Source organism: Equus quagga, chromosome 1, assembly GCF_021613505.1.
Source record: "Equus quagga isolate Etosha38 chromosome 1, UCLA_HA_Equagga_1.0, whole genome shotgun sequence".
Classification (NCBI taxonomy): domain Eukaryota; kingdom Metazoa; phylum Chordata; class Mammalia; order Perissodactyla; family Equidae; genus Equus; species Equus quagga.
In genome coordinates, this window is record NC_060267.1 from 19336531 (window position 1) to 19349243 (window position 12713).

General features: G+C 38.6%; 1 protein-coding gene across 1 annotated transcript; it reads right to left on the minus strand.

Moving 5' to 3' along the window:
- Positions 1–11472: 11472 nt before the first annotated feature.
- LOC124228448 (olfactory receptor 8S1-like) lies at positions 11473–12411 on the minus strand. The gene has a single exon (XM_046642971.1). It carries the CDS (start codon positions 12409–12411, stop codon positions 11473–11475), a length of 939 nt encoding a protein of 312 aa, XP_046498927.1.
- Between the last annotated feature and the right edge of the window lie 302 nt (positions 12412–12713).

Below are 12713 nucleotides of genomic sequence, written 5' to 3' on the forward strand. Positions count from 1 at the left end.
TTTGAAAAGATGCTGCTAAGACTGATGTCAAAGAGTGTACTGCCTATATTTTCTTCTAGGAGTTTTATGGTTTCAGGCCCTACATTCAAGTCTTTAATCCATTTTGAGTTAATTCTCATGTATGATGTAAGATAATGGCCTACTTTCATTCTTTTGTATGTGGCTGTCTGGTTTTCCCAACACCAGTTATTGAAGAGACTTTCTTTTCTCCATTGTATGTTCTCAGCTCCTTTGTCAAAGATTAGCTGTCCATGGATGTGTGGTTTTATTTCTGTGTGCTTTCAATTCAGTTCCATTGATCTGTGTGTCTATTTTTGTGCCAGGACCATGCTGTTTTGATTACGATAGCTTTGTAGTATATTTTGATGTCATGGATTGTGATGCCTCCAGCTTTGGTGTTTTTTTCTCAGGATTGATTTGGCTTTTCTGGGTCTTTTGTTGTTCCATATAAATTTTAGGATTTTTTGTTCTATTTCTATGAAGAATGTCATTGGGGTTCTGATTGGGATTGCATTGAATCTGTACATTGCTTTAGGTAGTATGGACATTTTAACTATGTTTATTCTTCTAATTGATCAGCATGGAATATCTTTCCATTTCTTAATGTCTTCAATATCTTTCAATAATGCCTTATAGTTTTCAGTGTATAGGTCTTTCACTTCTTTGGTTAAATTTAGTCCTAGATAATTTTTTATTTTTTTGTTGCAATTGTAAATGAGATTGTATTCTTGAGTTCTCTTTCTGCTAGTTTGTTATTAGCATATAGAAATGCAACTGATTTTTGTAAGTTTATTTTGTACCCTGTAACTTTGCTGTAGTTGTTGATTATTTCTAACAGTTTTCTGGTGGATTCTTTAGGGTTTTCTGTAAATTGAATCATGTCATCCACAAAGATTGAGAGTTTCACTTCTTCCTTTCTCATTTGTATACCTTTTATTTCTTTTTCTTGCCTAATTGCTCTGGCCAAAACCTCCAGTACTATGTTCAATAGGAGTGGCAAGAGTAGGCACCCTTGTTTTGTTCCTGGGGGATGGCTTTCAGTTTTTCTCTGTTAAGTATGGTGCTGGCTGTGGGTTTGTCATATATGGCCTTTATTATGTCGAAGTACTTTCCTTCTATACCCATTTCACTTAGAGTTTTTATCATAAATGGATGTTGGATCTTTTCAAATGCTTTCTCTGCATCTATTGAGATAATCATGTGATTTTTATTCCTTATTTGTTAATGTGGCATATCACACTGATTGATTTGCAGATGTTGAACCACCCCTGTGTCCCTGGTATAAATACACTTGATCATTGTGTATGATCCTTTTAACGTATTGCTGTATTTGATTTGCCAATATTTTGTTGAGGATTTTTATGTCTATGTTCATTAGCAATATTGGCTGGTAATTTTACTTCTTTGTGTTGTCCTTGTCTGGTTTTGCTATCAGGGTAATGTTGGTCTCATAGAATGAATTAGGAAGCATTTGTCTTCTTCAGTTTTTTGGAATTGTTTGAGAGGAACAGGTATTAAACTTTGAATGTTTGGTAGAATTCTCCAGAGAAACCATCTTGTCTGGGACTTTTGTGTTTTGAGAGGTTTTTGATTACTGCCTCAATGTCTTTACTTGTAATTGGTCTATTCAGGTTCTCTATTTCCTCTTGATTCAGTTTTGGGAAGTGGTGTGAATCTAGATAATTTTTTATCCCATTAATTGTGTTCTTCATATCCAGAATTTCTGTTTTTTCTTCTTTTTAAAGGGTTTTGATCTCTTTGGTGAAGTATTCCTTCTGCTCCTTAATTTTATTCTCATTGAACTTTCTGAGTTTTCTTGTAACATGTTGAGTTTCTTTATGACAGCTATTTTGAATTCTCTGTTGTTTAGATTGTAAATTTCTGTGACTTCGGGATTGGTTTTTGGAGACTTGTCATTTTCCTTCTGCTCTGAAGTGTTATAGTAGTTTTTCATGGTGTTTGATGAACTGAACCTTTGCCAGTGCATTTGTGATAGTGTCAGGTCTCAGATTCCACCTGTCACCACTGGTAGGAAGAAGGAGCTGTGTTTCTGATCCCACACCATCTGCTGAAAGTTGTGCAGGTACGTCTGTACAGGCTGGCCAAAGCTGCTTGGTGTGTTGCTCTCTTGGGGGCAGAGTCTCTGTGCCTCTGTGCTCAGTGTTTGGGTTGCACAGGTATGGGCTGGCACTGTGTTGGCTGGTGGTTTTGCTGAGCACTGTACTTGGTGGGTGGGGCGCCTTCCCTGGGTCAAAGCCTGGCAACACAATGGAGAGAATTCCCACTGGCAGGGTTGCCAGGGTGCAGTGGGTGCTCTCACAGGCTGGGCTACCCCTCTGAAGGCATTCACACAGGAGGGCTGCCCCTGCCTCCTCTTATAGTCAAGCTGGCCACCGTGCTTGGTGTGTAGGGCTCCTTCACTGGGGCTGAGCTGCAGCCACTTGGTGGGGAGCGTTTCCACTGGCAGGGCCACCACAGCAGGGTGGGTGCTCCTGTATGCTGGGAATGCATTTGCATGCAAGATGGGCTGTCTCTCCTTCCTCTTAGTGTTGGCTAGCTGCTATGTGAGGCTTCAGGACTTGGCTTGCTGCTGCTGTGGAGGGTGAAGAATGCACTCATCTATCTCCACTACTTCCTGGGGTTCCAGTCCATCCACCTTCAGATGTATAGCTGTGTGGGTCTCTCAACTGTCCTGTTGTGCTGTGTGGGTATCCTCTGTTGGTCAAAGAATGTCCATTTAGTTGTAATTCAGAGGGGGCGAGACAAAGGGAATATCTCTCTCTGCCATGTTGCTGACATCATCTAAATCTTTTTCTTATGAAAAACAATAATTCCTCACTTTGACACCATTTCTTGTTACTTTCCTCTTTCATTCTCTTAATGCTAAACTCCTTGACAGTGTGATCTGAATTAACTGCTTTATTTTGTAACTTCCTACTTATTCAACACCCTGAAGTCTGGCTTCCACTCCACTGCCACTGCCACTGATACTGCTTTTACACATTTACAGAAAAAGAGAATATTTCAGAGCATAAGGAACCAGTCAGTGGATGTGGACAGCCCAGGATTAAATTGGCCCTAACCTGTTCTCCTCAAGACAAATCACTGAAAAGCCCATTTATGTAAATGTGCTTTTGCCTAATATGTCTACTGCTAAATTTAGATTTCACATATGATGGATGGTTTCGATCCTTCTGTGACTTGACCAATTCTTAATGCTGTTTTTCTTTTTTTTCTTTTGCCTTTTAGCATTTTAGAATTTTAAAATTCAACTCATTTTAATGCAAATAGACATGCATATAGATAATTGTAAGTGGTAAGGTTATGCAAATAGATAATTGTCATGCCAATAGACTCCTTTAAGGTCATACAAATAGACAACTGTAAGTGGCAAATCTGAAGGTGAGTTTATCTAGCGAACATTCTTTCCCAACTAGAGAAACAAAAATTACAGCACTTCTTTCTTTTTCTTTTACTTGAAGCAATGAGTGTAAAAAAGCTAAAGGCAAGTGAAAGGAGATTGAAGTTTACCTTAAGGTCTTCATGCTCAAATCCAAAAGCAAGTTATGTGAGCATGTTCTAGTCAGTCAGTTTGGTTTCAGAGAATAAACCTCACTCAAGTAATGGCAAGTTTATTGTAATGACACTTGTAAAAATGATCCCAGGAAAAGCCAAACACTGAAATCTTGTGAAAAACAAAAGGTATTACAAAGCTGGGACACAGGAAGAAGAGAACTTATATTTGAGCTGGACCACATCATCTTCATTTAGGCATTTTCCCATGACAATTATTCACTGCATTAGTGTTTCCCAGTGAAAGATTATTCTAGGACTTCCAGTTTAAGTGTTAGAGAAAGTGAATATATTTGACTCAGGCTATAGTATATTTACTTAATTTGAACAAGGTCCCATCATAGGCTTCTGAGTAATGTACAGATTAGGTCCCTTCTAATCATTGGCTTGCTTGAGTTTTGTAGTTTCTGAAACTAATTTCCACTTCACATGTTTAAGAATATATTAATGTATACATCTTTTTATTTAACATAAATAAGATGGCACTAATCATATTGCATGCCACTTGGAAGAAGTTCATTCTTTTGAATTATGTATTATGAGGTAGGGAGTACCAAGATAGGCAGGTCAGATCACAGGGACTACTTTGATGCAAGATGGGACTTGAACTTTATTCTTTAGCAAGGGAAAGTGACATAGTCAGATTTGTGTATAAATTGATACTCTTGGCTGTGTGTGGGGATATAAAGCAGGAGGAGAACGACTAGGGTGAAGAGATTGCAGAAAGAGGAATTTTTCTTGATTAGAGTAGGGGCAATTAGGACTGGGTAGTTTCAAGAACTATTTAGAAGGTAAAGTTGGAAGGACTTGATAGTTGGTGTGGGAAGTGAGGGAGAAAGAAAAGCAGAGGATTGCTACTAGGTTTAAGCTTGGGTGCTGGGTAATTGGTGTCACCAATGACTGAGATACCAAATAATACAAGAATTAGCTTAAGGGAGAAAATAATATATTTTAGACTTGTTGAAATTGAGGCGTCAATGGAATGTAAAGAGAGAGATATCTGGTATCCAGATGGATAAAGAAGTAAACTCTAGGGAGGGGTCTGATCTAGAGATGTGGGTTGTGGTATTAGGCTGGAAATTAAACCAGAAGAATGGGTGTGAGTACTCACTGAGAATGAGTAGAATGAGGTGAACCACAAACAATGAACAGAACCTTGGAGAACTCCAACGTTAAGGGAGGGACCAAAGAGCAGTACTAATCACCACAGTCAAATACAGCTGAGAGCTTTGGAATGATAGAAATTTCAAAAGACTATTGGATTTGGCCCTTAAGAGATTTTGGAGCTAAAACAGCATTAGGACTGGGGGTCAGATGGGGAGAAAATATTAGATTTATCAGATTTCACTGGGGCAGCAAATAACCCCAAACCCTCAGTGAATTAAGAACAAACAATATTTTCCTACTCATGAATATGGTGTCCATCTTGGCTTGGCTGTGGTTTGACTGAGCCCATTTGGGGTCAGATTCAGTTCTGTTCTATATGTCTCTCATTCCAGTACCCAGGCTCAAGGATTGGTAGCTATTCAGAGCACGTTATTTCTGTGGCAGAGGGTAAGCATTCAGGAAGTGAATGGAAAGGCACATGCCTTAAAATTTCTACTAAAACTTGCACACTGTCACTTCTGCTCCCATTTCATTGGTCAAAGCAATCCATATGGCCAAGCCCAATTCAGTGGGGGTGGGAAAGCATACTCCAATTCTAAAGGTAGAGGGAAGAGGTAGTCAATATTTGATGAATGGTAAACTTATCTAAATATAGTTGGCAAAAATGGGTAAAGGGAAAGGTCAAATGTTCTTTAAGAAGTTTTAAAAAATAGTGAATAATTATTAACAATTATTATGGGTCAAGCACTGTTTTAGGTTTTTAACCTATAAGGATATAATTTAATCCACACAACTATTCTACAAGGTAGGTAATATTACCAACCCTATTTTATAGATTAGGAAACCAAGGCACAAAAAGGCTCAGCAATATGTCCAGTCATTCAAGTAAAAATACCAGAGCAAAGGACGTGAAGGGACCATGAGTTTTGGTTAAAGTAAAAGACTGCTGCCTAATCCCAAAATACAGACGTGTATTCAACTTTCTCCTACTGTAAATCAGGAGGTCATGTTATCTTCAAGTGCTTCTGGAGGCACGTCAGCTGAGTTCAGTGATTTCAGTGACTGAAAATTTTTTTGATAATCTGTAGGCACACCAGAAAGTTCATCATCTTTGTCTCTTGGCCATAAATACAAGATGCCTCTGCATGACATAAGTACCATCTCATCTTTGCTTGATGAGCTGTGTATTAATTTTTTAACCTGTAGTCTCAGGAGTGTAACTATACAACTTTATTTTTTATTTCTGATAATTTTTCTTTCAAGCTATCATTTAGGTCTGTATAGAAACTTAGCCCAGTCACTTAATTATGAATGTCGTTACATTCAGTAATTTCTCATTTAAATTTTAAATCTTATTATAATTCATGATTTTCACATTCTTGTCTCTTACCAGGGATCAATGCTACACTCTTGGTCTGGCACCAACTGTGATGTTGGTGGGGTGGGCCATCTATTTCTCAACAGTGTCTGCCTTCATCCTATGTGGATCTCCTACTCCACAAGTAAATCATCCTTTCTTGTCCTCAGACATCTCTCTTTCTCTCTCTCTCTGCAATCTCTCATGACATGAATCATCTTCATCCATTTTCTGGCAGGTCTGACCATCCTGAATCTTCTAATTCAAGTATATCTTATTCCCCTCATAGGACACTTTGCAGGACACTAGCTCTCTCGCATTGAGCTAATTGGCCTTGAACCTGCAATAGAGTCACTGAAATCATCAGCTATCACCCCATGCCATTCTGAGACCAAAGAGAGTCAGGAGAATGTATCTTATCCACTTACATGTACATGACTCATACTGCCTTTTCTGGTCTTGGTGGTTACATTGATATCGAACCTGAAGTGAGTTTGGTCACCCGTTGCACAGCAAACCAATCTCTGACACTGGGTGTAGTGGAAGAAAGTAGGAATTTTATTATTGTACAGTGCTGAGCAAGGAGAGAGGGCAGCTAATGCTGAAATCCCAAACTCCCCAAAAAGCTAAAAGGAAGGGTTTTTATTTGGGGTTTTAAGTAGGGGAGGGGGAGCATATGGCCTTGTTGGTTGAAGCTTTCCCACCAGCCTGTCTTTGGCCTTGGCCTTGAGAAGATTTGCAGAGAGGAGGGAGCCCGTGACCTTGCTGGTCAGCAGCTTTCCCACCAGCCTGTATCTCTTTGTGGGGAGGAGATAATGAATCAGGTGCTTGTCCTTGATAGTGTCTGTCTCCATGGAGGATAGTGGATTCTGGAGCCAGGAAGCCAGGGAGCAAGCAGGGAATGAGTGTTTTGGTTTTAACCCCATATACATTGCGATTAATGTAGGGAAACTGATATCAGGGTTGGTATCAACGTCATTTTTTTGTGGGGAATTCTTACAGAGATTTACATCTTCCTGAGCCACACATAGAAGCAAGACTCAATTCTTCTTTACTCTTATATCTCTAAACTTAAAGGGGGGGGTGGATGTTTAGTAACCATACAAACACATCAAACATTGTCCAAGGGTAGGAGGCAGAGTGGCAGAGACCCAAATGTTCACAACTAACTCTCCTGAATTTTCTCCCATCTCACCTTCCCAGTTTAGTGAGGGAATGCCTGGTTATATTTTCTGAAAAATATTTTCAAGCCTTTTCAACTTAGAATCCAAGGATTTTTGTGTCTTTGTTCTGGTTTCTCTGTGTCTGGACAGGAGAAATAAATTTGAAGGAACAAGTGAATAAAGCATAGGGTGGGAGGAAATATCACAGCTGTATTAGTATGTTCCACAACATCCTCTCACAGATGCTTCGCAGTTGTCCTTGGCCATTCGGCCATCTCACTAGATCGATAATGGTCATAAATCAGTTATTAGACTCTAATAATGGCATTCGAGCTTATTACATGGGAGCTCATTTCCCTGACTAACCATTCATGCAATGACTAGCACATATTTAAAACTGATATAAATATCATTAGCTTTTTCTAACCTATTCACAAAATTGATTGAGAAGCCTGTCTCTCTTCTGTTTTTATGTAACACCATCTTTTTCTTTACTACTTTGCCATGTCTTACAGACAATAAATCTAATGCTGTTTTGAAAAATATTTATCTCTTCAGACTGGTTTTCAGTTCCAAAATTCTTTGAATGGATTAATTTATGCTGGAAAGGCTGGAAACTGGGGTTCATTTAGGGTGATAATTTTGTAACACAAATCACACAAAACTATACCAAACCAAACCAACTGAAATCAAGAGCAGCCAACCTTAGACTGGTGGGAGAACAGACAGGTTTTTGATGTGCTAGCCCATCTGTGCATATTTTTCTGCCCAATTCTACTTCTTTTTTCTGCTCATGTTCTCTAGAGGAACCGATCTGAATGAGACTGATGGATATGCCAGGGACTGGAAAGGATTGGAGCAAGAGAAATCTCACCATTGCCAATCATCTTATGTCAGCTTTTCAACCTTTTCTTCTTCCTTTGGGATTGATGGATACTTTCTGGGTAGAGGGAAAATATACCTAAATGAATTAATTTTAAATATTGATTATTCCAATCGCTTGAAGTCTGGGTCTAATCCAATAAATCAGAATTAAGGTAGAAAAGCCTAATCTTTCTGAAAAGTCCACTGAATTCTGTCCCTAAACCACTGGTATTTTATTAAGGATGATTATCAGTGGACCAGGGGTGGGAAAGTGATTCCTTGGTTTATTTCCTTTCTCTTCTCACATTCCCCCCTACCCCAAACAATGCAATCCTTCTCAAAAGAGGACTCAATTTTTTTGGTTGCTCTCATGGATATGAGATTTAGGTACAGTTATCTAGCAGCAGTGAGGATGCCAAGGAATGGCTTGAAGTTCTTTAGACTCTCCATCTCTTTAGTACCTTCATCCTTTGATCAAAAATTTCTTTTCACAATCTGTCATGAAGTACTGTGCAAACACACCTACCTGTTTGCCACTCTAAATCTACTTTTGTGTAGAATTTTCATATTCTTCACCATCAGGCAATATTTTTGGGAGACCATAAAGGGGAAGCCTTCTAAGAGCATGAGGTATCATGACTATGCTGGTTGGGGGCTTCACTTGGCTTTTTCTTTTTGCATTGGTGGATGAGGGAATGAAGTTTTAAAAGCCTTTAAGTGTAAATTAAAGGATAACTCAAGATGGTTATTGAGTTAGGAAGCAGTATTCTCTATTTTATGACTAAAATTTAAGAATTTGTTTTCTAAGTGTTATTGGAAGAGATGCCAACATTATTATGAGCCTGTTAACTTATTAGCACCTGCTAATAAATTTGTGAGGTAAGAATACTTTGTGAGGTAAGAATACTTTTTTGTCGACCCCAGGAATGGCTTTTTAGGTCTTTTACTTATTTGCTTCTGGGTTTCCTTCAGATCTCTGGGAAGCAAGGGTTTAAGCTTTAGCATCCAGTAACATATCTTTTATAAGAAGTTTCCCCTGTGTCTCCTAGCCAAGTACACAAGGGTGAGGCATCCATTGATAAAGCAGTACAGGCTCAGTTCAGACTCTGTAAAATGCAGAGGTGAGGGCTCACAAGCAGTGAGAGCTGCAGTCAAGAAAAAGGGAACAAAGTGCTCCACAGATAGGGCTGTCCCCAAAGAATATGGTACACGTAGTTGTCATGTAGATGTGTAGTTGGCCTGGTTGTGATCTGCTGGGTCAAATTAGTTTCTGAGTTCTCCATTAATTTTGTTCAGAGGCTGTAAAATCTAACATTTGCTTTCTTCAAAAGCACACATCTGCCCATCAATGTTTAAGAAACAATGATGACATGCCTCCAGAGGAAGTGGGGAAACTTGCCTGGGAATAGATGTTTTTTGTTTAGTTTAGTTTTCTTATTTATTGAGGCTTAAAACACAGAAGTGAAGTGTAGTTAACAATAACATGTTGTGCACTTAAAAATTTGTTATGACATGGATCTCAAGTTAAGTGTTCTCAGAACAATATAACAAAAGTGATTAAGTGCTCTCATCTTGAAGATACAGCTTGATGAATTTTCATATATGTGTATACCTGTGTAACCACCACACAGATCAAGGTACAGAACCTCCCATAGTTCAGGAAGTTCCCTCAGGGACTGCCCAGTCAATCCATTCCCTATAGGTAGCCATTATCCTGATTCCACTAAAATATTATTACTTTTCCTGTCTTTAAACTCATATAAATGAAATTGTAAAGTATGTACTCTTTGTGTCCGGCTTCTATTATATAATGTCTATGAGATACATCTATTTCTTGTCTCCTGTTTTTAAAAAATTTGCTGTATAATAGTTCATTGTATGAATATTTTACATATATGAGTTTATTTATACATTCTCCAGATGATAGACATTTGGGTTTGTTATAGTTTTTTGTACAATGAATAAAAACTGTCATGAACATTCTAGTCTAGTCTTTGTTTGATAATTACACTCATTTCTTATATATACCTAGGAATGTAGTTAATGGGTTTTAGAGTAGATATATGGCTTTTGATTTAGTAGATACAGTCAAAAATTTTTCAGAAGTGGTTGAACCAATTTACAATTCCACTACCAATGTTTTTGAGTTCAATTGCTCCACTTCCTCATCAAGACTTGAAAACTTTGAGTATTTTTAATTGTTAGTATTTAGAATGGTTTCATTTATATTAAGTTCAAGAATGGGCTAAACTAATTTCCCCTTCTTGTAGCTTTGTTTCGTGTTGTATAAGACCATGATGCCTAGAGCTGAAGCAGCATGGACAAGGCTGAGAATGAAATCCATTGCATGAAGATGGCATAGCAGATGGATGGAAAGAACTTGATTCATTGATGATTCTACTGAACTACTCAACCACCTTTGGAACCATCTATCTCCAGACCTATTGCTATTTCAATGATAGATCTTCTTATGCTTTATGTCAATGTTTATCACATTTTTTGTTATTTGAAGATGAAAGCATGCCTAACAAATATGTCCTTTATTAACAAGTATTCTTTATGTCACTTAGTTCAATTTTGCTGTTCTATTCATATGAGGTCTAAGTATTCATTGTTAAGTTTAATCTTGAGGATTTTATATTGATCTTGCAACAGCAAATAGATGCTTTTCTGTGTAATACATATTTTTTGTTTGTTCAATAGCTTTTTGGTATATAGCAACTACTCATTCTATAAATATTTTAAGATTTTAACATTATTAAAGTCTCTTAGAGTTCTAATAATTTTTCATTTCTAATAGAGTTCTTTGATTTTCTGGGTAGATAATTATATCATTGTCAATATTCATGCATTTTTATTTCCCAAACCAAAATTTAAATCTTATATCTTACTTTCATCTAACTGCTCTAGGGATAAATTACGTAATCTTGTTGAGTAATGTGGGTGATGGTAGCTGTTCTTTTCTGGCTATTTTAACTGTAATTCCTCCAATCTGATTTTATCATGAAGCATGCGGTTGGCTATTGATTAAAGCTAAATATTTTCTATGAAATGCAAGAACACTCATTTGAATCTTTTATTTTAAACATTTTAGGTAGAAATTTTTGTGAACTTTATTCTAGGCTTCTGAGAAATCGAATCATATGTGTATTTTAACTTTTCACCCTAATTATTTTGTTGTCTTGTTGATGTACTTGCGGAAGAAAGTCTTCACATTGTTTTTGGATTAGCTGAGCACAGACTTTCCAAATGGAGATCCAAAATGAATGCCTCTACTTTGCAATAACAAGACTGAGGTGCTCAGGCAAGCTGTGGGGTCTTTCGTGCATCCTGACACAGTGTAGTGGGTGGAGGCAACATAAGACAAAATTCTATCTTTGCAATTATGCTGAGTAAATGTTTCTTAGTTCACCACCTAAAATATTGCAAATATTTCCCCAATCTCCTTTTCACAGCTATCTTTACCTCCTTATTCTTTAGGCTGTAGATGAGGGGATTCAGCATGGGTGTGATCACACTGTACTGCAAGGAAGAGAGCAAATCCAGGAAGGAACCGGAGGGAGGCGTGAGATAGCGAAGCATACCTGAGCCGAAGAACAGGATCACTGCAATGAGGTGGGAGGAACAGGTGGAGAAGGACTTCCTTCTGCCTGTCTTGTAGCTGATGCTCAGGATGTTGGATATAATACGGACGTAGGAGAAGAAGATTGGAAGGAAGTTTCCAAGCCCAAGCAGTACAGTGGAGAAGGACAAGATATTGATATTGATGGAGATATCAGAGCAAGACAGAGGGAAGAGGGAGGGCAGCTCACAGGTGTAGTGGTGTACTGTTTGGGCCTCACAGAAGTCCAGGTTAATAGCCAAGAGCACAATGACCACTGAGTTGAGAGAGGCCAGGCCCCAGGAGGCTAGCACCAGCTTCACACAAAGCTGGTTGCTCATCACTTGGCCATAGAGCAGGGGATGGCAGATGGCGGCATAGCGGTCATAGGCCATCACTGAAAGCAGACAGGCTTCATTTCCTGCAGTAAGAAACACAAAAAAGACCTGAGTCAGACAGCCCTCTACTGAGATAGTTTTCTTCTCAGACAGGAGGTCCTCCACTAGCTTGGGCACAGTGACGGAAGATAAGCAGAGGTCTAGGAATGACAGATTACTCAAGAAGAAATACATGGGCTTGTGGAGGTGGGAATCAACCCTGATCACCAGCAGCATCATCAGGTTCCCCATCAGGGTCAGGAGGTAAATCCCCAGGAAGAGCACAAACAGCAGAGCCTCGATGTGGGGGTCATCAGATAGTCCAACGAGAATAAACTCGGTGAGGGTGCTGTGGTTCCTCAAGGCCATTTGTGGAGGGTATTTCCCTGGAATAAAATAAAACAAGAGGTGAGATCTCCTACGATTGTTTCTATCTCCTTCACAGCTTCACCCTTTCTTCTTATACATCCCTCCCTGCTCTGCCTGGATGCTGGTGCTCAGACATTTCAAAGCCGCCTTCACTGCATCTCAGTAAGAGGTTTTATTCTGTTTTGTCAATCACTGTTCTTGGATTACAGTCTTTACATACTTACAGAGAATCCCATTCCTTTTCTGTAGGGATTTAACTGGAAAAATAAATATATCTGGCTCACGTAGACATTCAGGGTAGT